General features: G+C 36.6%; 1 protein-coding gene across 4 annotated transcripts; it reads left to right on the top strand.

Annotated features, from left to right (window-relative positions):
- The first annotated feature begins 5,656 nt into the window (after nucleotides 1–5,656).
- Nucleotides 5,657–25,326, top strand: SALL3 (spalt like transcription factor 3). 4 transcript variants are annotated; one of them, XM_053466327.1, is made up of 4 exons: nucleotides 5,659–6,967; nucleotides 17,713–20,640; nucleotides 20,857–21,197; nucleotides 23,859–25,326. In XM_053466327.1, exons 1-4 carry the CDS (start codon nucleotides 6,889–6,891, stop codon nucleotides 24,288–24,290), a joined length of 3,780 nt encoding a protein of 1,259 aa, XP_053322302.1. In that variant the 5' UTR covers nucleotides 5,659–6,888; the 3' UTR covers nucleotides 24,291–25,326. The 4 variants fall into 4 exon arrangements, with proteins under 4 accessions (XP_053322303.1, XP_053322302.1, XP_053322301.1 ...); XM_053466326.1 differs by having other exon boundaries at nucleotides 5,660–6,967; nucleotides 17,710–20,640; XM_053466328.1 differs by lacking the exon at nucleotides 20,857–21,197 and having other exon boundaries at nucleotides 5,657–6,967; nucleotides 17,710–20,640; nucleotides 23,859–24,023.
- Nucleotides 25,327–26,004: the final 678 nt, after the last annotated feature.

Raw genomic sequence — 26,004 nt, 5'->3', positions numbered from 1 at the left:
ACCTGACACTTACAGATTCTCAACACCGCGTCTTCCCATTCTTCTGGCCAGTGTAATAGTGATATATAGTGTTAAAATGTATGTTATGTTAATGACCTAGTACCCCAACTCCACCTGAAGCAAAAGGTATCACCTTCCCATCTGCAGACAGATACAAGTACCTCCTGCAGCCACAGCGGACCTTTGCAACACTGATACACTTAACCCTGTGTGTGCCACTGTATATAGAGAGCACACAGTGGCAGACAGTGTGCAGCCTCTCAGCTGGGAGAGACATCGCATAAAAGAGACACTTCATGTGACATTGATCTGCCAGGCTAAGGGCTGGCTTTGATATGGGCTTTACGAGCATCTATGAGTCTTTAGCATAATATTAAACCACAGATGGTTTGTTGGAGGACATTACAAAAAATCTTTAATGGGGGACAAAGGATGCTAATTTTCAATTCAAACCGATCAACAAAAAAAAAACAATACGGTAACAAATTTTTATTTTATGTAGTATATGTAGTAACAATACGAAAATAAATTCATTAAAACAATAGTTTAGTTAAAAATGAATACAATTACAATCTATCAAAAAATTAAATTTTCAACATTTTTACAATATTTAGACTATAGCCGGTATTTTTTTTTTGCAAGCTTTCTCACTAAAATGCCTAAGTCAACCTTTTTTTTTTAGCTGCAGGAGAATCAATGCAAATCCTGGAGAGTCCACTATTAACCTGTTATGTGCCAGTCGGGATTTGGCACAGTAAAATCTACTTCAGTTAACTAAGATACACTTGTTTTTCCCACTAACCAAGTCCCACTTGACTTGGTTAGTTTACACCACCCACAAACAGTTGGGCTTAATGCATTTATTTACTAAAAATGTTTATTTATGTTTAATTTTATATTCTTGTATAATTTTCTACCATCAGACCATATGGTATATGTAAGCCAGAGAGCAGAAGCTCTACCTTCTGATGCTACCTGGAGTATTGACCTTAATCAGGTTCCCCTTGGTATTTTCATATAGTTTTTTTTTTATATCCAAAATGTTATTTTGGTTGGTGAAATGACACTTCTCTGCTTTCTCTTTTCATCTGCAGGAAATAAAGATTAGTTGGCCAGATTACTGCATCCATTCTCTTTGCTGTTCTAATCTTTATTCCAAAGCCTTTGTGATGATATTGATGATGATGATGGTCAAGTGGACAGTTTGATTTTTGTGTTTGGAGCTAGTTATAAAGAATCAATATTATATCAAGGGGCAACTTTAGTGATAAAAGACTTTAACCACTCTGGCTATTCATCATAAGTCTGTAGCAAGCAGATAGGTCAAAAGAAATTATATAGCACTAAAGAGTGTGTCTTCTTATCTCTGCTCCACCAGGGGAATAAGGGACAAGCCGATCGATATAGCAGCCGCTGTATATTCCTTGCAATTATCAATAGGTGATTTCGTCTTTTTTTCAGGCCTGCGTCTATTAATACAAGCTAATAATAATCTGGAAAACAGAAGGGGCACATGTTTGTTTCAAGAATAATTATAACTGGCTTCCTGGAATGCCTGGAAGACACTAATTATGTGTTAAATATGCTTAGCATATTAACACACAAAGAACAAGTGTATACGATATATCAATAGAGGGATTGAATTGTGGTTGAGGTAATGTGTGGCTTGGAGTGATAGGTGTTCTTGTATATTCTCTAATGCTGATGATATGTTGAGAGTTAAGGGATCTCTTATAATAAGTGAAGGTATGCATCAGTGTAGGTCTTTTACAAATAAGTGATTAAAGCATCCGTGGATTGCAGGGTTTATGGCTAAAGTCGGTTTATTGGTCAGCTGGCCGATCTGGCCCCCTTTTTGTAAGTGAAGTGCATTGTTATTCAATGCGATCATCCGGAAGATATCAGCCCCACGCAGTGTGGATTGAGACTGTAGTATTGTGCATTGGATGTGTTCCCCACCTGCACCTTATAAACACAATAATACAAACCTTCGACCACATTATCGAACCACCCTCTCCACCTTTGAACTCAATCCCCCCTTTCCATTTCCCAAACTTGCAGGGTACTTTGGGTGATTTGTTCCCACTAATGACAAGCAGGGGATTGCAGGCACGTGTTGAGGATTTGTCAGGTACCAGAACAGAGCTCTGGATGGAGTGATTAGAGTTTGCCCATAACCCACACTACAGATCAACTATCTCTGAGTGGATTACAGAACGTGTTCCTGTGTTTGCGGTAGCAAGAGAGAAGAGAGCAGTGCTCCAGATCCAGACTTCCAGACCCCCATATCCAGACCCCCAGATCTAGAAACGGTATCAGGATGTCATGGATCAGGACACCACCATAGACTACTGATATATGCGAGACAACTACATATCTATATATATAGATATATATAGATATATAGAGATATATATATATATATATATATATATATATATATATATATATATATCTCTATATATCTATATATATCTATATATATAGATATATCTATATCTATATATATATATATATATATATATAGATATAGATATATCTATATATATAGATATATATATATATATGCAGGACATATATATATAGATATATATAGATATATATAGATATATATAGATATATATATATATATATCTATATATATCTATATATATGTTAACCCGTTGGTAAACAGGTCAGATTTTATTGTATGCAAATAATTGTCAATTATTACTAAAAATATTTATACTGTATTTAGCGCTGTTTTTATTAAATTAAACAATACTTGGAAACCAAAACCATAACTAGATGCGTTTCCTTTTACATGATGTTTCAGGGAGATTTCCTGCAAAATATATAATTAAAAAAAATAAAGTCTAAGAACCATCTTTATAATTGGCATTAGATATAATGTTTGGGTAAGGCTGTGGTAGACCAAGCAGAGATTTGCCCCTGATGGAAACATTTATCATGGTGATTGCTTCAGAGTGGCAGGTGGTGTTATCAATTACCTCTTCTTACCAATAATAATATTATTATGGTAATATCTGGGATCCACTCAGAACAGATTAGTGGGACAGTTATCCCACTAAGGGACAAGATGCAGGCTAACGCTGTCCTGGATCACATGTCTACAAGTCACCACTTTAACATCACGTCTTAGCTAAAAGATCTAATAAAATAAACAGTTAAATAAAGTAAAATTTCGGATGTTTTACAGATAACTTTCTTAATATTACCAATTTTTTCTAACGAAATAATGGTAAATATTAAAAAATATGGAAGAAAATCCGACTCAATCCCTTCACCAGTCAATTTAATCATGCAAAATAGGCTTTATGGATTATCTAAATAAATGACACGAATTAAACCAAATACGAAATTATACGTTCAACTAATGTAAAAAATACAGTAGTAATTTGCAAATAATATTATCAGGCAGACAAAATAATAACGTGTCGCTTTTTACATTGCAAACAACAATGCCAGGGAAAGATAATGGACAAATTAGATGTAATTATAGGGCAGAGAAAAAAAGCAACTTTCTTTCAAAAGAACTATCTAGGTATTTAGAATATGAGCAGACACTTGATGAATGATGTATGTATGTGATATGAATATAATTGGGTCTATATGTAGAGAAGTATGCATTGAATCCAATATATAAATACTGAGTAGATAGATAGATAGATAGATAGATAGATAGATAGATAGATAGATAGATAGATAGATAGATAGATAGATAGATAGATAGATGTGTGTGTTATTCTGTTCTTATATGTTTAGGTATATATCTGTGTTTGTGATACAAATTGTAAATGTACTGTATTCCTAATATACCCTAAATTTGTGATTCTAGCTGTTTGATTAGTGATCAGTATTTCAGTAGATAACAGGAGATTATACCTTACAAGCGTTTAATGAAGGGTTGAATGCTTGATGCCCCCCCCCCTTTCTGCTGAGCATACATTAAATTCTGACCTTTTTATTTTAATTGATCCCTTACATGTAAGTCAATTAAAAAACGTTCAGCGCATGATCACAGCTTTTAACCCCTAAGCACCCCCACAATCATGGTGAAAGCGCTGGGGTTTATATCACAGCGCACGCGATCAGGATGTCCTGAAAAGAAAAAAAAGTGGATGGTTATTAAGGGGTTAAAAGGCAAAACCTGCACCAAGCCAAATGTGACTTCTCTCCGGGAAACAGCATTACCGAGAAAAAAAAAAAAGACTCCAGTGCTTTAGATCAGGGGTTGCCGGTTTTGTCACTACTACCATCATTTATTAGAATTTAACAAAATATTTTTTCCTGACCAAATCCGTACTATTCCCTTTAATTATATAATTATACACGGCGAAAATTCCGATTTAAAAAATATATATATATATAAAAAAATATTATGTTCGTATTAATAATTGCAGAAAATAAAATAATAATAATAAAATAAAGCAGTTAAAAAAAACAAAAGATACACACATCCGAACACATTTCCGTATCAGGATTATATATATATATATATATATATATCACATATATATATATATATATATATATATATATATATATATATATATATATGCCAACATATGTTAACTTTGTAAAAATAAAATGATTATTTTGATTTAATTGTCTTTAGGATTATGGCGGGGGCTATATTTTGGTGGGGAATCAGTTAAAGGTACTTGACCTTAAGACGGGAGTAAAAGTTTAAACCCCCTGCATTCCCATCCATCACCACGAAGAAGAAGCCTTCACGGGATGATCTTTTTATTAAAGCACAAAACAAGGTTCATGTTGGCAATACGAATAAAACGATCACAAACTTCTTTACGATGAATAGGAATTACTCCGGGTTCATTTAGAACCCAATAAGAAGAAATATGCCAGGGGTATTTAGTATGTGAAGTGGGGTTACTCCGATTTAAACGAAACGATCTCCAAAGGATACGGATCTCAGGAGTTAGTAAATAATTGTAAAAGAGCGATCGCTTTTCCCTGTTTGCGGACCGAATTATAACGTTCGCTGCCCCTACCGACGGTGACAATAATTTAGGGCACTTCTTCCAGAACGGGACAGGAATCCCCCCCTCCCCGCATCATTTAAAGGGAATATGGGATAAACCGCTAACGATCGCTGCGGATTACCGCAAACACTTTACAAGTCCACAAGAGCGAAAAATAAATATATTAAATGTATAAGGCGATGCATCCAGGTGAATTCAGTCAATGAGTGGTGTGAGTGGGATAGCCATGCTGCGATCGGCTTTTTCCCTTCCCTGCCTATTCCCGTGGACCGCTTAGTTTAGTGGAGCCCGGCAGCGAGTGGCCGCCACTTGTGTGTGTGTGCTTGAACGGATAGAGGGGTGGGGAGAGGTGTGTGATGAGCCCGCCATCCGTTGAATGAGTCGGGTGGAAGTGCACTCCTCTCTGTTTCAGGTAACTTGCCAAATGGGTGTCAGACACTGCTACCTAATGTCTGCACACTGGCACCGCATGCTCCGCGTTACTACATGGGAAATCCTCTGACACCCGCTTCCGCCCCTGATGTGTGCGTGAGACAGAGAGGAGGGTGATACCTCCCACCTACTCCCACCACCCACAGCATAGCCCATTAGGGCCCACCCCCCTCCCATGGTACGGGAGACTGAAGGGGGACGGGCGCTAAGGACAAGCATCTGCTGGAGAGGGGCTCAGCTTGGAGAATCACATTGCCGGAGCTGTGACACAAACACGAGGAGATCTCAGGTCCCACATCAGCCAGTGGGACAACATCTCAACTACTCAATGCAAGCAGAGGAGCAACACAGCAAGCAGACACTGGCCACCTCTCCCTGCCCCGGCACAGCCAAGCACTACTCCTGAGGAGCAAGCAAACACACAGCCCCAACTAAACTACACACAAACAAGGCATCCAACTGGGACCTCTGCTGCTGCGCTTAGATCAATTCGAGATTGAAATTGATTTTAAAAGCCCCCCTAACCCACCCCACTCCACCCAGTATCCCAGTGCACAGATCAATCACCCAGCTACCGAAATAAAGAAATAAACCCCCCCAGCAGCCCACCCTGTGGGAGCGATGGATGGACGGATTGGACCATACCAATGCCAGCCAGCCAGGACCCTCTAACAGGGACTTAGAGAAGGTCAGGGGTTCTCAATGACTGCAGCAAGAGAACTCCAATAAAGACAAGCAATCAGAGGACAAGGTGCTGGGCAGGCAAAGGAAGCAAATAAAAGTAAGAGAAGGGGCGGGGAAGAAAGTGACAAGAAACACAGGCTGCGGGACGCAAGCAAAGAAAGTTTCCCTTCATTCAAGTGAGACATCATTAAGAAGACACAATAACCCGAGCAAAAAAAGAGAGGATACCGAGGGTCATAAAAGCAGATCCAAGAAATGAAGAGCTCGGGGAGGGGGTGGAGTGTGTCAGAGTAACCCCAATCACAAAACAAGCAAAGATCCGCGCAGGGAGGCAAAAACATGAGTAAAGGGGGTGCGAAAAGGGAAGCAAGAATGTGACCTTCCCCACAAAGTGATGCTCCGAGTTTGTGCGCCCAGAAGAAGCGTAACCCGGGCAGAGGGCTGCCGCGCCGTGCCGCTCGGTACCGGGCAGACGCAGCATCTGGCGGAGTGAAGGCGGCTAATTGCCTCAGCCCATCCCTCATTTCCATATGCGGTCCGTGTCCGCTGGCCCCGAGCCAATCCCCTCTCACCCCCGCCGCTAATCGCCATGCATTATTCACAATCACAATTATATACCGACATGCGCAATCCGCGCCGCACCGACACCAGCTAATTTCCGTAATTTTGCAACTCGACTATTTGTGAACAATTTTTTTTTTTATTTGCCACTGATGTATCTGCAAAAAAGCAGAAACGAGTCCCAGATCCCAGTAGCAACGGCAGCATGTCTCGGAGAAAGCAAGCCAAGCCTCAGCATCTGAAATCAGAAGAGGACATCGGGACCGAGGTGCCCCTTCACAACGGTAAGCGGAGGGGATGAGGGGCATCGCTGCCATATACCCAGCTATAGGTGCCTTTACCCCATACCAGCAGCCACTAGGCACTGCCAACACACACTCACTCACCCTTACCCCACTATACTCATTTACAGAACTAGAATCATCATCGGGGTCTTTTTATCTGGATCTGGAGAAGACTATGTCTCCTATCTCACCCCAGCTTCAGATATATATATACACTCCATGCCTTGCACTTGTTCCTGTATTTAATTACAGGGTTTCTTGGATAGACTTGTACTTATCCCTCTTGTTCTAAAATAGAATAGCGAATTCTGCAGCTTCTGCAGTAGTTTGCTAAGTTTGGATGGGACATCCGCATGCTCCTCGCAGAGAAGTCAGATTTGCACCTGCAGAAGAGACAATAGGCTGTCAAAGTTGGTTGAGCAAAGTGTTGCAGGCTGTGCTTGGTGCTGGGGGTAGTGTGTAGAGGCTGTGTATTGGTGGCAGGGGGTAAGTGTAACTCAATAGGTAGATGGTGATCTTGCATTGCTGGAGAGCTTGGGGTAGAAGAAAGAAGGGGCAGTAAAAAAAAAAAAAAAAAAAGTTGCAGTGATCAGCAGTAGCCTGTGTCCACCCCAGTGCCTGTACCTCAGCTGCTAGTACTAAGGGGAATAAGAGAGGGAGGAGGAGGAGGGGGCTTTACTGATCTTGTTTTGGGCATGAGAAAGATCGAGGCTTGTGAAACGCTTTCCGGAAACATCGTGCACTCTCCTGTGTGAGATAGACAAGCACACAACAATAACACCATCAAGAGGCACATCCAATGCCTGCCACTGCCCTCTCTGCCGGGGAGCTGATCCCAGGTTCAACCAAAGGTGAGGAGATCCCATGGGCTGGCTGCCTGGTTTTGGGGGCTAGCAAAGGGGTTTTGTTTTGGAAGCCCTGTTACAACCAAAGGGCGATGGGGTGGTGGGTAGGGGGACCATGAGCATGAAAGAGCAGGGAGGTCCTGCCTGGGCTGCGGGAGGTCTGCACAGAACCCCAACACTTCCATCTTTATTTTAATACTTTTTTAAAAACAGCTTATGCTTTCCTTGCTATTATCCACGCGTGGATTATCCCACTCTGCTAACTTATGTCACACTTATAACCAAGTGTCTCTGCATCCAGTTCTGCTAAGCTGGCATTTCTTTGCATCGTGTGCAGTGGTTCTTTCTTTTTCCAGAATTCTGTTCCACTTTGTCAACAAGACAAAAGGCTGTAGCCAAGTTCCTACTATTCCTTGCAAACTTTACTAGCCACATTATGAATTCAGATTGAAATCAACTGGAACAGAATTAAAGATTGCCACAGACCCTGTTGGATTGAAGCCTTTACCCCCTATCACCTCCCAAGCCTGACAGGGTCTTGTATGGCAGGCAGTGGACAGTTGCTCTGCTTAGTGGAAGTAATGGTGACCTCCCTTGTGCTGTAGAAAATAGCTTGCCACACAGCAGTTGAGCAGCTCTCCGCTAATAAAGTGTCCAAATCATGCCTTTGTAATGTAATTGTGGGGTGTTATGGAAGTGGGGCCTTGGTGGGTATCCTTTGAAGCTATAGTTCCCAGATGCTTGCCTTTCTTCTACTAAGAAAGACAGAAACACGCCATTGTCAGGCTTCCGAAGAGTTTCCTGGATTTGTGGAAGAAAGTATGTTTCTTGCAAGCTGTTTTTCTGGTTAAGAGCGGGGTCTTATCTAATGTAAGGGGGGTCTCTAGAGATCAGAACAGGAGATAGGCTAAAAAAGAAACCCTTGCATATGGTGTGTAGATTAAGGGCAGAAGATCTTTTTGTCATGGAAATGTTTTTTTGTTTACTTCATCACTTAGCATTTCTCACACTTGGTTTGTTTTGTATTGAACTCAATGACTACATGATCAAATGAATGGGTTTATTTCTACAGAATGAGAAAGACAGCCTTTCCATCAAAAGGGCTACATTGCGTCCCTGCGAGGATTTTTTATTTAAAAAAAAAAAAAAAAAAACTTGATCATTGTGATCTGTGAATGGCATAAAAATCGCCTTTCTCGATCGCCTCAATATGAAACAATATGAACAATTCTAAAAATGTTTAACTGTGCCCCCTGCATAACCATATTTCAGCAAGAAGAGCTTTTATTTCACTTTATTCATGTGTGCGGATACTAGAAACTTCAAATATACACTGTTGGAGGGGCATTAATGATACTTTATAAAATGTGTCCAGCTCCAGAATAGGGTCGCGAGTAAGCCTCGAAAAAGAGAGTATGGATCTGGGAATATGAAAAAATAAAATTTATAAAAAAAAAGGAGGCTATTATAAGGCAGATCATTTAATTGATCGTATTGTTAAAAATCAAGATTGGGACTTTGAAATATTTTGGTTTTATACGTCTTAAAATATTAATGAAAATATTATTTTTTAAGATCATATATATATATATATATATATATATATAATTATTTGCCTAAAGACGCAGAAGTACATATTCTGCTTGACAGATAATTGCAGCTGGCTTTCCTTCTTTTGCAGTTTCATATAATACCTTTTTTTTTTTTTAACTTACGCACATGGACAAGTGAACTCATTTTCAGTTTTACTTCAATTCATAAAAGATGTAAGGGTAAACCCCATAATGCATTTTCCTGAGATTTACACCAATAAATCATATTTAAAAAAAAAAAAACCTAAAAATGTTTCTCAACAATTGTTCTTTTTGCCACAAAATAATTAAGATTTGAATCTGTTCACAAATGGGCTGTACTAATTTCAGTAAGGATTAAAAAAAAATGTTTTATACTTTTTTTAATATTTAAAATTGTTTTATGCAGCAAAAATGTCACAGTACAAAAACAGATATAATGTATGGAATTTGTTTTAAAACTATAATTTGTACTTTTACAAGCACCAAATAAATGAGACATTGCTGGCATATTTGCTGTATAAATTACATCAATTACATGAAATATTTATTTATCACAATCAGGCCAGGTTACATTTAATTCTAAGCTAAAGCTAATTTATTATTCTTGCAATGTATTATATGGGCTGGTAACTTATAAATTGATTATACATTGTATTAAATACATACATTTTAGACATGTATTTATTGCAATTTATTGGTAGTTGGCAGATGATTTTAGACATTATAACAGAAATTCATCTAGATACAATAATCTGTTGTAGCCATTGTTTTGTTCAGCCTTGCTCAATAATCAAGACTCCTTACCCAAACTTTGATATGGAAAATTCTTGTATGTGTTTCTGTTCCATTGAAAAAAAGGCGAAAAGTGCAGAAAAAAATATTAAACAAGTGATTCTATTTTTCTATAGATGGTAGAGAAAATGTGGCAAAAGTGGGTCAGATTTCCTCATCATGTTGAGCTAATCCTGGTGAAGTCTTTCTATTGATCTTAAGGTGACCAGAAGGATATTTCTTTTCCTTCCAAGTAAACCTCAGCTGTGTGTGTAAAATGTAACCATCATGCACAAGGATTAAAAAGCACAAACACACCATGTATGAATGCAAATATAGGATTAAGTAGAATTTTGAGAACAATATTAAGATTGACATATGAAAACATTACATTATTTACTTAGTTTCTAATAAGACATTAAGGAAAAATAGCTTTGTTTTTTATTGTATTTTAAGCACCTGCCATGTATTTTTTATTTTCTTTTTTCTTGTTTTAAAACCACTTGCTACATATAAGCGAGGCCTAGCAATGGATCCTTTTATTGAAATTTGTTGTTTAAAGGCAGTTAACATGATTATTGCAATTAATTGCATTGAAACATATATTTTTCAATGCGTGTAATTTTAAAATATGTGTGGTTTTCCATTTTTTTCTCCCATGAATTCCTTATATAAGTATATGTACAACTATAAATATTATAAATCTATATTATATATATATATATATATATATATATATATATATATATATATATATATATATATATATATATATATATATATATATAGTAATCCAAGCTTATGTTGCATATATCTTTATATAGAATATGCAAGTGAATTCACATTAGGAATTATTTCATACTGATCTGGGCAAATGGATTGGAATAATTTTATATATATAACGTGGTATAATCTCACCTCTGCGTGCGTATCACCAAGTAGTTATTTAAATAGTTTAAAGATAGCCTATTAGTGTCCTATTTCAAGGCACTAACGCCCAGAGCACACTAGAGATTCATTTTGTTTGGTGACATTGAAAAGGTGGGACTGCATGAAGTGCCAACAGGTTTCCAATGGCTTGTCCCTGAGGGTGGGTGTTTAGAAGTGCTTTGACAAGGCTGGCTGATTTAACCTTTGCCTGCTTTGCCCTGCCAGGGGTGGCCACTAGATGTCAAGCTCATAATACAATTAGTACATCTGTGCAGTTGACCTTGGCAGCATGGTTAGCTCTGTTCTGATAAGTGTTAACACTAGATTTGAGTGCTAGCTATGTGAAGATCCTCTTTAAGAAAAGTGTTGAAACATGGACGCATTTTCTCTTGTGTATTTCTACACCTAAACATGATTGAATTTATGCCTAGATCTTTTTGCATGGCCCTTAAAGCTTAACCCTCAGATTATGTAATAATGAAACTATACAGCACGCATGCATCTGTATGGTACAAAAATATATGATTTCTGTTTTTTGCATAATTTAATTAGAAAATTCATTTCCTGTGCTAAAATGATTAAGGATTATTATTTTTTTGGTCTGTTCTTTTTTTTTTTTTATTTGGGGTATTTATTTCAATTGTAAAATACATACATTATATATATATATAACACATACTACATTATTACATATCTGTGTATAGTTAGAGTGATATATGGTGCTATATATATATATATATATATATATATATATATATATATATATATATATATATATATATATTGTTTATATATATTGTTTATATATAAATATATATATATATATATATATATATATATACGCACAAGGTAAGACCAGCTAAACTAAGGATATTTAAAGTACGGATCATAAACTCTGCTAGCCAGATTCCAATCCCACATCTGTTTATACAGATTTTTTTCAAAACATTGTTTCCATAGGGCCAAGCAAAGCAGATTTCTTTTTTTTTCTTTTTTTAGAAATAATAAAACTAATATCAGCAATATGGACTTTCATTTACAATTAATTGTAATTTCTGTAATATACCAATAATAGTGTTGTTAACATACGCAGTTCTAGAATTTTTATGGTTTATATGCACGACGTTCCATACTGAATTGAAAAACACAAAGCTTCTCGTTTACAAACCCTACAAATGCATTGCCGTACATAATAAACTTAGATCCCAAGATATATTTTGACGCTCGATAATAAATTGTCCTCGTATAACTAACTTGATTGAAAATAATACATTTAATTTTTTTTAAATATAGTTCCTGAGAAGAAATTTGGAAAAATGTACATACCCTATTTAGCAATAACAAAATGCATATGTACTGTTTTTTGATGAAAGTTTACAAATTGACTTTACAAAATCTCACCGGTGATATTGTTTCTTATGGCACAAGCTTTTTGAGCATTAATGATGATTTGCAAAATGGTGCATTGATTACGTAGAGGGTTTTATCCAGCAGCGCACAATTCAGCGAGATACAGAATCTAACAAAGCCAAATAATAACAAATACTTAAATAGTAAAATGTGTTTTCGTTTAATCTGTGTATTTGCTAATGATATTGGAGATGGCTAAGCCGCCTTCTATTTGCACAGTGTTTAAGTAGCTAATGGATTGCTTTCATGATTACTAACTGCAAACGTTTAGAAAAAAAAAAAAAAAGGAGAAGACAGTTGGTGACTGTGCCACAGGTGGTTGTTACTTAACAAATTCTGAGATTTAGGCCACTGAATAGATTAATCTAAATATTCTGGGTCTATAGAGATGTGCATAGCAATAGTGCCCTCCACTGTTCACTGTCATATCGACAGCCATTGTGGTCTTTGAAAGAGGGCAAAAAATTCTATTGAGTCTGGAATTTCTTCTACATTGTTGAACACAGTAGGGGTCTCTATTTGTCTCCTCCTGTTTCACAGCTTGGGCTCTGTATCTGATAATTCATCTTCCTTTATGGGAATCACAGCTATCGTAAAGAGTTAAAAAGAATTAATTTGCAAGAAAACAAATGTCCCGTAGCAATTTGGTAAAACTCACTAAATCTTAAAATTCCACAAAAGTTTTGTAGCCTTCACAATTTTTCATTTTATTCTACGTCGCCTGCGCTTATGAAAGGCAGCGTTTTGTATTGAATCGGCCTGTTTTACATGCAGCCGGCTTTCAGTTTGCGTGCAGTTAATTTACTTCTGCGTGCCATTTTGGCCATTTGGGTCTATTTGGAGAACTCACTGGAAATCAGGTCTGTGAAATTTGCTTTTGTATCGGTTAGCTACCAGTGACTATGAAACTAGTGCATCCTCAAGCTGTTCAAGGTGAATCCTCAGAACAAAGGGCATTTTCATATGGCTACCATGGCCGATTGCCCTGAACTCTTAGCATATTTACCTAAATAGAGAAAAATGACCAAAATGTATTAAATATACTTATTTAATAAAATCAAAGAGCACATTGTGAGCTGTCTTAGTGAATGGCTAGTCGTTTAAACTATTTATACTATGTTTAAATCTTTAAGCAAGCATATTAGGAAGATAATTCAGAATAATTTGAATAAATCGAAAGTTTGAAGTTGACAGAATCTGGATGCATGTAGGCCCCGGGTTTGTTAAGTCATCATGATTTTAGAATATTGTATATATTTGAAATTTTTTTCAAGTCTCAGAATCTTGTGATTTAATTAATTTAATCTAATTAATTAATTTTTATCAGAACGTCTACATATATTTTGAAATCAACATTCTATGGTTTCCCGGACCAATAAAACAAATTAACATACAACTAATATATATTTTTTTGATGTAGTAACAGTCATTTTGGATTTAACCCATCATTTCATTTTCAAACTTATGATGGCAAAAGTCAGGCAACCAATAGAATGCTTAGTGTGTCGGATTTACCATTTTGCTACAGATTTCCCTTAATAAATTTGACCCATTGTGTTACCTTTATGTGTTTACATGCAATAATGGCAGCACGTAAATATCTTACTCTTGAGCACATGACTTTGCAGGTATGATTGCGAGTAAAGTGTAATTCTTTAACTCTTTCACCGATGAGGCCTATGCAGTTCAGACAGCCATTAATCCGACAGAGTAGCTAATTTTCCTTTAGCAAGTAAAGATTTAGTTTTCAATTAAAAAAAAGTAAATATTAAAAGTACTGTTTAATTTCTGCTGTACAATAAAATGGACATTGCTGTCTCAGCTCTATTTAGCAGGACCATTAGATGCGGTAGCATCAATTAAATATTTAACATGCCTGCTAAACATAGTGTTCCTCAGTGTGTGTGACACTTCTCACTTCTCAGATTTTACTTAACTTAATGGAAACACAGGAGATCACAATATCTGCGTTGGCTGAGCTGCCCTACGTAATGTGCCACTGTCCTTAAGGCTTATGCAAGAGAGAGTGGTAAGGTAGACCACCTTTTAGTTGCCTTGTAACAGAAGTCCACCAATCCCGGGAAGAACTGTTTTGGATAGAAAATAATATTTATTTTTTATCATATTAACAATAGTGTTAATTATGACGTTTAGGCTTCTGACGCACAACTCGGTTCTTCAAATTCATATTTAAGACTTTCTTTTAATTTATTTTTATTTACTGTAGTAGATACACCACCTGTTGCAGAATTGTACATGTACAATGTATTTAGCAGAGAAGATTTTTATTGGGTACACCAGAAGACTTAGATCTAGATTTTTTGTGAAGATTATCAATGTTTTTTATATATTTATATGACCTTTCATATTAATTCAGGAACATTTATCGGTATTAATATTTCTTCATTAAAAAGTAAACCGGGTCATTTTTAATGATCAGGCAACAGAAGAATTAATGTAATTGTGACACTTTAGTACGTAGTTGGTGTTTGGAAGGAATGCGCAAATTCTTTGTATAAATGGGTTTAAGGACAAATACAAATCTGTAGTTTGACCGTAATTTTCACATTTGCATCAAATTTGAAATGATCAAATAGTGTACACTCTGCCTAAATCCTTTTTAGAATATATCTAGTCATAGGTACATGTATGAGAAACTGCAGCGTTATTTATATGTCATAGAAAAAATATCTAATGGACTAATTTTCATACAGATACTGTATTTCAGCTTTGTGCTAACATAACTAATTATTCATTTTAACCATTGTTTTAAATGAAGGCATATCTTAAATCCCATTAAATAAATTGAATCTCAGTATTACAATTTCAACAATTTAGCATTTTTATAAAAAAAACTATTTAAAATGTTTCCTTTTGTTTAATTTTGTTATAAAACATTTTAAAAACAGACACAATTTGCTACTGCTATAATTTCAACCAAGAAGAATATTCATGTTAAAGATTTGCAATTTACTGTTTTCTGTTAAATTTTTGGGGGGATGGAAGGTAGAGAGAGGTTAGCTGCATGCTTTAAATTTAATACTGTATTGCTCAGGAAAAAGAAATAAACCAGCACTTAACATGTGAACTGGCACAGTTTGAGACAGCGAGTTGAATGGCTTACATACGTCTTATTTATACCGTTTCAGATTTAACATATCAAGTCAACGTTAACACATTGATCATGGACTAATGCTGTGGCTTCTTAAGTTATTTGTCTGCCTTTTTTTGTTTATGGTTTTGTTTAGTAATAAAAAAAATGGTTTATTTATTAGCTGCTTTAATCAATTTCATGTTATTATTTAGACCTTAAATGGTGAATGTTGATAAATTGTTTAAATCTCAATAAGAGAGAAATAAACAGTATAATGAAACAATTCCTGGAACGGCAATAATTATTTTAAACTAAATTTTAAAATTAAGATTTTTTTTCTTTTATTAAAAATGCCACCTGGTATACAATGTAGCATTTGAAAAAAAAAAGATAAAGAATTGTATTTTTTTATATATATTTTTTTTTGCTTTTGCATATATCCCTTTATGATATAATTAAAATGAGTCTTTACTGAAACATAATTTATTCTGCGTGGATTAGGCATACGAATAGTTTTGCACTGAAGAAATCTAGTGATCTGCGTATCGCCGTTTTCTCACGTACGTAGAAAAATCTTTGACTGCTTCTGTCGTTCCCAAACGCGCATCTCGTTTGCTGCTGTCAGAAAATAAAATCGTGTACGTCTGTAAGATTCCAAGCTGAAAATTGAAGTTACGCCGAGCGATAATTGTGTATTTCTTTTCCGAACAGCTTTTACAATACTAGAAATGGTATTATATGTTCATTTCTAATTCCAGAACAGCTATTTATTTGATCAGGTGTGAATTAGAATTCTGTTCATTAAACATGCTTGTTATTCAGCACAAGAGGGTAAGGCAAGTCAGAGGAAGTGACTGCCTACAACAGTAATTAAACATGTGTAACCAATTAGTGGGTTTTCTACAATGGCACAAGCATATAATTTACAGAGTCTTTCTATAAGAATAGATGGAAATAGGTACAAGTGTGTCTGAGCGCAGCACACTTATGTTTAAATATGTCAACAGAAATGTAGTTTAAATATGTAATTTCTAGTTTGCTCAGAAATCCTTGAACTCGATGCTTAGTAGCAATAACGTGTAATTTGAGTTTGCTGCTAACGAAATATCACATTTGACAGCATCCTTTATTTGTGTTTGGGACTGAGTATTACGAATATGGTGGTGTTTTATAAATATATGATAATTATTATCGTAATTATGATACTAATGATAAAAAGGCTTGGGGGTTTTCATGCAGAAAGAAACAATAGTTTGTATTGATAGAAAGAGATAGTGTCATATGCTATCAACGGAATATTCTGTGTATTGGGATAATTTACAAGCCTAGGGACTTCGAGAATAGCTTTAATGTCGTTATTGGTCAGGGCAAAGGTTAACATCATTTGTGTCTTATAGCCTTCCTGTGTTAATTACAATATAACAAAGCCAATGGACTAATAGTTTAGCCGTCTCATTACAACACAGGAAGGACTTAAATTTTAAGCAGAAGCACTTTTTCTTAACTGTGATTGTATTTTACTGAAATTACATATAGAGTAAACAAATGCTTATCACGAAAGATAATATCTAGAGCTACCTACAAATTTTTAAAATTATTTCTGTATTTTTTTTTAAGTGTAATGAGTTGACATAGAGCCCGCATTTTATGAAAATGAGCTAAATCTTTGCTGTCAGGTGCTGATCCATTTTTGAAACGTTACACATTAGCTTTGCGATGTTAACTGAATTGGCAACGGCATCGCTAATTTCACTGGAAATTAGGAAGCTTGGTGCTAAAGGGGAATCCTAATGAGCCCATCAAAAGCTTGATTTGTACCCGACAGACAAGGTTGCTGTGAATTGTATGAAAATATTGGAAATCAATGACTTCTATGGAATTTCATTAAGAAGCAGTATCCACAATTGATAGAGTCTCATAATTTGATGGATTGTGCAAAGAAAATTATTAGCTAGGTATGAGAAATCACAGGGTACTTACACCGTGCTTGAAAATGGTTGAAGTGGGGTAATTTGTACAAAATAAAAAAGTATTGATTTTACTTGTGCAAAATTTTTAAATGTAGAGCGGTTTGTCTGTCAGCTTAATAGCTCACGCTATCTTTTCATTTTCTTTTAGCAGTACCAGAAGGACCTGATGATGGTGATAGCGGGAATGAAAGTCGAAGTGGAAGTGAAGAAACCAATGTTTGTGAAAAATGCTGTGCTGAATTCTTCAAATGGACTGACTTCATAGAGCACAAGAAGAACTGCACTAAAAACCCACTTGTGTTGATTGTTAATGATGACATAGGAGCACCAGCATCGGAAGACTTCACTGAACCTTCTCCTGCGAGCTCACCCAGCGACCACGGAGAAAGTGAGACCGCAGAAGAAAACATCCAAGTGGAAAATAATGAGACCTGTGACATAAAAGACACAGAAAAGGAAGAGGAACCTATGGAGATTGAAAGCAATGAAGAAAAAACCTACCCAAGTCAAGAAGCCTCTGACTCACCTTGCCCTCTACCTCAAATTCCTGAACCATCTTCCATGACTAACTATAACATGCCAAACACTAATGTTACTTTAGAGACTCTGCAAAGTACTAAGGTGGCAGTAGCGCAGTTTTCACAAGCTGCACGCTGTGTAGGTGGGGCAAATGCTGCAGCTACAGCAATGGCGATCCCAATGATTTTAGAACAATTAATGGCACTACAGCAACAACAGATTCACCAACTGCAACTCATTGAACAGATACGTAACCAGGTGGCGCTGATGAACCGCCAGGCACTGCGTCCTCCCCTGACTCCGGCTGTTACAGCCCAGAGTGCTCCAATTCCTGCTTCCAACCAGCTGCAGGGTTTTGCTGCACATTCCTCTCTCCAAATAACATCAATAGTCCCACCCACTCTTGCGGCACCAGTAACTAACAACCCTTGTCAGTCTTTTGAGCCTCCTCAGCATATATCGCAACCTACTTCTGGGGCAAGCACCCCAAATATACCATGTTCCGTCTCTTCTGCATTAACAGAACCAACAAACACACCATTAACAACTAATACAAAACCTGCTCCAGTAACCCCCAGTTCTGTGTCCAGCGCAACTAGCATAACGCATCCCCAGAGTTCCTCAACGCCTCCATCCATTGGCCATGGGAATATCCTCACCTCATCTTCCAGCTTGCCAAGCCCTCTTCTACCTCAGAGTTCGTCAAGCAGTGTAATCTTTCCCAATCCACTTGTCAGCATTGCAGCCACAGCCAATGCTTTAGATCCTCTCTCAGCACTCATGAAGCACCGCAAGGGAAAGCCACCAAATGTATCAGTATTCGAGACCAAGTCAACCTCTGAAGATCCATTTTTTAAGCATAAATGTAGGTTTTGCGCCAAGGTCTTTGGAAGTGATAGCGCATTACAGATTCATTTGCGTTCTCATACAGGAGAAAGACCTTTCAAATGTAATATCTGTGGAAATCGTTTTTCCACAAAAGGAAACCTTAAGGTTCACTTTCAGAGGCACAAAGAAAAATATCCCCATATTCAGATGAATCCTTACCCCGTTCCAGAATACCTCGACAATGTGCCCACTAGCTCTGGAATTCCATACGGCATGTCACTTCCTCCTGAAAAACCTGTTACAACGTGGTTAGATAGCAAACCAGTATTACCAACCATTCCAACATCAATTGGGTTGCAGCTTCCCCCTACAGTGCCATGTATTAATAGCTATGGGGATTCTCCAAGCATAACTCCAATGAACAGATCACCCCAAAGGCCATCGCCGGCTTCCAGTGAGTGCAACTCTTTATCTCCAACTATAAATAACTCCGAATCGTGTATAGCACCACCTGCAGAATCTCCACCTGCTCCAACAGCAACCACTATCAACAAATCAGAACCTATCCCCCTTCCCTTTCCCCCTCCACCCATAAGAGTGGGGGAGCAACCTACAAGTGGGCAAATATCCTCACCAGTCACCACTACTATTCCCACTGTTACAGATACTACTATTTCAACAAGCCTCCCAAACTCTGTGCTTCCATCCATGTCTGACCAGTTCAAGGCAAAATTCCCATTTGGTGGTCTCCTAGAGTCTATGCAAACATCTGAAACCTCAAAACTGCAACAATTGGTCGAGAACATTGATAAAAAGATGACAGATCCAAACCAGTGCGTCATTTGTCACAGAGTGCTTAGCTGTCAGAGTGCTCTTAAGATGCATTACAGAACACATACAGGAGAAAGGCCATTTAAATGCAAAATTTGCGGACGTGCTTTTACTACTAAAGGCAATTTGAAAACACATTTTGGTGTTCACCGGGCAAAGCCTCCTCTAAGAGTTCAGCATTCATGTCCCATTTGTCAGAAAAAATTTACGAATGCTGTTGTACTGCAGCAACATATTCGTATGCATATGGGAGGACAGATTCCAAACACCCCTTTACCAGAGGGATTCCAAGATACAATGGATTCTGAGCTCGCTTACGATGACAAGAATCTAGAAACAATGAGCAATTATGATGATGACTTTGATGATAATTCTATGGACGATGAGCTAGACATGAAAGACACAGCAAGTGACTCATCTAAACCACTCATACCATACTCGGGGTCTTCGCCGTCTTCACCTCCTACTGTCATTTCCAGTATTGCTGCTTTAGAGAATCAGATGAAAATGATTGACACTGTTATGAATGTTCAGCAATTTGCCGGGTTAAAAAGTATTGAAAATGGGTCAGGAGAAAGTGACCATCTTAGCAACGATTCATCATCTGCTGTAGGGGATCTTGAAAGCCAAAGTGCAGGCAGTCCAGCAATATCAGAAACTTCCTCATCCATGCAAGTTTTATCACCTGCAAATAGTCATAGTGAAAGCTTAATATCAAAGTCCCCACATTTAGTCGGTCAAGAAGAACCAGCAGAGATACAGCTTAAGGTAGAGAAGCCAGACAGTCCTCTACCAGCTGCAGAAAACGAAGGTGCACTGGATCTGACTGCCACCAATCCTGGGAGACCAATCATCAAAGAAGAGGCTCCTTTTAGCCTGCTGTTCCTGAGCAGAGAACGTGGTAAGTTTAAAAGTACTGTTTGTAATATCTGTGGCAAGCCTTTTGCTTGTAAGAGTGCTTTGGAAATTCACTACCGCAGCCATACTAAAGAACGGCCATTTATTTGTACAGTCTGCAATCGTGGGTGTTCCACTATGGGTAATTTAAAACAACACTTGCTGACACACAAATTGAAAGAGCTCCCATCTCAGTTATTTGAACCCAACTTTACTCTAGGTCCCAGCCAAACTACTACTAGCCTGGTCACCAGCACAGCGCCTGCCATGATCAAAATGGAAGTGAATGGTCACACCAAGTCGATCTCAATGGGTGAAGGTCCCCACCTTCTACCAGGAATCCAGGTTCCTGCTGCACCACAGACAGAGATGAGTTCAGGCATCACTCCTATGCTGGCACCTCCACCACGACGAACTCCCAAGCAACACAACTGTCATTCGTGTGGGAAGACCTTCTCTTCAGCAAGTGCACTACAGATACATGAACGTACTCATACTGGTGAAAAGCCATTTGGTTGCACAATCTGTGGTAGAGCATTTACCACAAAAGGGAATCTTAAGGTAAGGTGAAACATATCTCTCCAGTCTTACAAAAGAAAATGTAAGGATTTGGGGAAAAAAAAAAGTCTGTTCATCTAAAAATGTTCAGAGAGCCCCAGCAAATAAGTAGCAGCAAATTTCATTGCCTTCTTGTAACATCGTTGACATTAAAAACAAACATTTAAATGCTGCCAAGCCATAAAGAATTTATTTGTGCCCCTGAATGCTTTTAAAATATGTGAACACTGTATGCACATGTTGCAGACAAGGCTTTAGGCGATAATTAACTTGTTCCGTAAACTATATGCAGCAGTAACTTCAATTTAGTTTTTAAATTATATGCAATTCAACAGGTGCCAGTGAATAGAGTCACACCGAGAGAAGGGGGGGCACACAAGGTAAACCAAGTAGAGGCAAATAGTACCAAGTCAGTGATACCATTCAAGTCTATCGTGATTTGTAATCACTGTTAACCTCTTCTGGCACTGATCACTATAAAACTAAGTAGCTGTGCATTTAAAATACACAGTTGACGTATATTGCAAAAAAAAAAAAAAAAAAAAAACTACTATTATTCTTATTATATGAAAAATGAGTCCTATATGCTAATCACAATTTTTATATGTTTACTAAGGATTTATACAATAAAGTATAATAATTTAATTTTACAGTCACGGGTCGGTATATTAACATTTTGGCAACAGTTTTGCTGATATCTATTACTGTTTTTTTTTTCTAAAAGCTAAATCTGTAATATTTTGATATCCATTTTCTATTTATCATTAGAATATTTTTGGAGGCTTATTTTTTTTTACCCTTTTCTTCCCATAATGAAAAGAGAGTAATTAAAACTGGTATCACTCAGTATTGCATTTAGTTTTCATTTGAACTCTTGGATTAAAACAACGGTTCACAATTTTCAGATTTCTTTTTGAAAGCTGAATGTTTATCTTAATTTAATTTTGTTTGTAGCAATTTATGGGACACCCAGCTGCAGATACAAAGATTAGTAGTTTTTTTAAAAAATTCTAGACAATAAAAGCAAATAATAGAAATATTGACCTATTGATGTGGCATTATACATAATCATGCTATTTAAAAAAAATATATTTTTTCTGGAATTGCTTTAATAAAGAATTCCGAGCATATATCATATATTTTTCTGTTGAGCAGATGCAGTAAAGCTCTGCAAAAAAAATAGTTTAGTTCTGTGTAGGTGCTGAAAATTGTACAGATACATTGATAATTATTAAACCATAACTTTAGACTTCATTATTATGGACACTATGGACTAGTGTGGACTTGTTTCATCCTTTCCAGCACACTGACGAAAGTATGGAAAGGCTTAGGTAGGCAAATTACGTTATGTTCTTTGTGTTAATTTGTAGCCTTCCACAAAAAAGGGGAAAAAAGAATACTTGCAGTATCATTATGTAGCTTGGAGAGTCTTCCATTAGGAATAATTGGCGTATGTAATCTCCCCTAGAGTCCAGAATTTCAACATTCTGTGAGCACCTAATTGACTGAAGCTGTTACCCTCTTTTCTATTGAATGTTTATCTCAAAGAGGCTTTTAAAAATGAGCCTACGGAGTACAAATTTGCCATTAAAATGTTTGTTTCTTTTTTTTTTTTGCTGAAATTAAACACTGCCATTGATTTGACCTATTTAGTTAAAATATAGTTTTAATCGGCGTACGTGATATCTTTTCTATCTCTCAACGACACCAACATTTTTTAACAATTTTTATATATCCAATGTGGGAACTCTAAAGTATTTCTAGTTGAATGGATGGATGGCGAAGAAAGGGTCAAAGAATATAAATCTGTTTTATTTAAAACCATTTGTTGTTTTTTTGTTGTGTGCTGTTTGTGTATAGGTTTATGCTAAATTATCATTATTTTTACTGCTGGTGAATAAAATATTAAAGGGATTTAGATATAGAAAGTTCATCATCGCTGCCAAACTCCCTCTAGGTATGGGCCATTTCCTCAGCCATCTGGATAATGCTTGAGCCATGGCATGTCTTAACACTGTTTCTCCTGAAGGTTTAGAAAAAGCTAATTTTCTGTTAATATGGAAATGTCCTTTGTTTGCTCTGCTTGTTGCCATTTCTTTTGTCAGTTGTAAATTTTACCTGTCTAGAACAGTACAGTGCAGCGCCTCCTAATTCTATGGTAGGCATATATTATGGTTCGCCTGAATTATTCGGTACACCTGCAACTTGTACTTAAAATGCCTAACATGAAATAAAAGTGAATAGAGAATTAATGCTGAAGGACAATATCAATAGTTAAGATTAAGAGACACTCAAAACCGCTAAAAATAGAGACCCATAATTACTAAATTTTCCTAAATGCTATATTTATGCAGGATAAATATTTTGGAGAAGATCAGAGGGTGTTCCGAGTGATACTTGCCATAATGTTATCCCAGTTTGCAGAAATGTGTCCAAAAGACATTGCCTCAATATATATATTTTGGTCCCGACTACCGTGTTCAGTAATTACTATTTTACGAATCTTTGTACTTGTATGTTTGATTAAATTAAATAATATTAACGTGTATATATTTATTTAGTTCCTTTGATTTTATTTATCTTTTATGTATTATATATATATATTATAGAACATAATTATCTGAACGCATGTTCGTTTTCTCCTTTTTGTTTTGTTGCTAATAGGTCCATATGGGAACACACATGTGGAATAACGCCCCAGCAAGACGAGGTCGCCGGCTTTCGGTTGAAAACCCCATGGCTTTGCTTGGAGGGGACGCATTGAAATTTTCAGAGATGTTTCAAAAGGATTTGGCAGCACGAGCAATGAATGTTGACCCAAGTTTTTGGAACCAGTACGCTGCTGCTATCACAAACGGGCTAGCCATGAAAAACAATGAGATTTCTGTTATACAGAATGGAGGCATTCCGCAGCTTCCCGTCAGCTTGAGTGGCAGCGCAATCCCAGCGTTAGGTAACATCGCGAGTGGACTGGACCGGACACATACTGGCAGCAGCCCTACTATTATTAATCTGGACAAAGTAGGCTCAGAGACTCTTGTAAATCGACCATTCGCAAGGTTTATTGAAGAGAATAAAGAAATCGGCATAAAATGAACAAAAAAAAAAGAAAGGAAGAAAACTACTCTTCAAGTCTATGTATTATTTATGTACAGTTTTTTGAACATACAGTATATTAAGGTGTCCTAACTCAAATACCTTCCATCCTTTTGCTCATAGCAGAGATGCATAGTCTTTTGGATGCAGAAGAGATGGGGTTTTTTTTGCAAGAATGCATGGTATTCCTCGCGCAGTTTAACTGACTGTCACAACAGACTTCATGCCCCTTACATTGGATAACATGCTTTCAAAGGCTGTAACACGGCCAGACCTTTTTTTTGGTTGGTTTGTTTGTTTTAACTACAAAATTAATATCTATTGGTGTTATTGGGTGCAAAATAATGACTTCTTTGTCCGACTTACTTACCGGTTTTGTTTGAAATTTGATATTCACTTGAAGTATCTTTCTAATACTATACAAGTCATTTAGTATACCCAATACTGTGTATAATTGCAGTATCTTTGTCTGTAGTATTTATAAATAACATTATGCGGGTATTCAACCAGAAGCAGGCCCCACCATCTATTGATTTCTTTCTTTTTTTTTTTTACAAGGTACAGCCCAGTCTGTGACATGTTATTAGCAAAGATCGTTTGCCATAATTCAGTGATGGTTATTCCAATGCAGGCGAGAATTTTGTGACATTTTCTTTGGGAAGATCGCATGCTTTACATGTGCAAGTATCTGTCAGTAACAAATCCTTTTATTTAAATATTTGTAGCTGCTATATGGACAGTCGTTCAGTATAAATGAGAAAAAAAAATTTGTTGTGTGAAGAATAGTTCACTGGTCGGAAAAAAAACCACTTACAGACAAAATGTTTTCAATCGAAAAAGTATACACTTCATAAGAAGATGTGAGTAAAAACTTAATGTTAACTTTGCTGTACAATAAAGGGTAATGTTTGTATAATGTGCTTGCAAACTCTTAATTTATACTATTGCACTTTTAGTATTTTGTATAGCAGAGGATTGTCTTATCATTTGGAGAGAAAAAAAATTAAATGAGCCAAGATGTGAACTATTTCATAAATGGTCCTTTTGGATCAGAGGCGAGTGAAGTCAAACAAATGGACAACAGATTGCTGCGGGTTTTCTTGTATTGTCAAATAACATTTTAACCCTGCGTGAAGTGTAAAGAAAGCCCCATGGGTGCAGCTGAGGCACTTAACCATTTCAGCATGAGAGGCTTTCCGAATAAACTTTGTATGGTCCACGCGTCAACTTTTTTGTTTAATTTACAGCGCTGCCATTTCAACAAATACAAGGTTAATTTATTTTGCATTTCAACTAAAAATCCAAAAATAAAAAATTGAGCATAAGTCCTATCGTGCACCGACTCTGAACACAAGAGGAACCTTAATTCCTTATCTTCCTTTTTTTCTCTCCCCATTTTCATGTCATATAACAGTAACCATGATTAAATAGAGAAACTAGGAATGTATTCTAGCTGGACTTTATTTAACCACAAATCCTTCATTTATGTTTATATGCCACAGTTTTATAAATCCGTGACAACTATGGAATTATGTCAATAACGTAAAGCCACTTATTTAAGGAAAGGTGAAGGATCCTAACATAGAATTAAAGCTTAACTTGCGCATCGGTAACACATAATTATATATATATATATATATATATATATATATATATATATATATATATATATATATATATCGTGTCATATTATCCACCAAGAGCCAATAATCAG

This window comes from Spea bombifrons, chromosome 5, assembly GCF_027358695.1.
Source record: "Spea bombifrons isolate aSpeBom1 chromosome 5, aSpeBom1.2.pri, whole genome shotgun sequence".
Lineage (NCBI taxonomy): Eukaryota > Metazoa > Chordata > Amphibia > Anura > Pelobatidae > Spea > Spea bombifrons.
The sequence above is the reverse complement of the archived record's forward strand: the minus strand, read 5'-3'. Positions and strand labels throughout refer to the sequence as shown.

Excerpts from the sequence above, each read along its gene's own strand:
- SALL3 (XM_053466324.1), top strand. The coding sequence starts at position 7,767 with ATGCCTGCCACTGCCCTCTCTGCCGGGGAGCTGATCCCAGGTTCAACC. Across the intron at positions 7,819-17,709 it reads GATCCCAGGTTCAACCAAAG|CAGTACCAGAAGGACCTGAT; the intron begins GTGAGGAGATCC and ends ATTTTCTTTTAG. Across the intron at positions 21,198-23,858 it reads CCACAAAAGGGAATCTTAAG|GTCCATATGGGAACACACAT; the intron begins GTAAGGTGAAAC and ends TGTTGCTAATAG.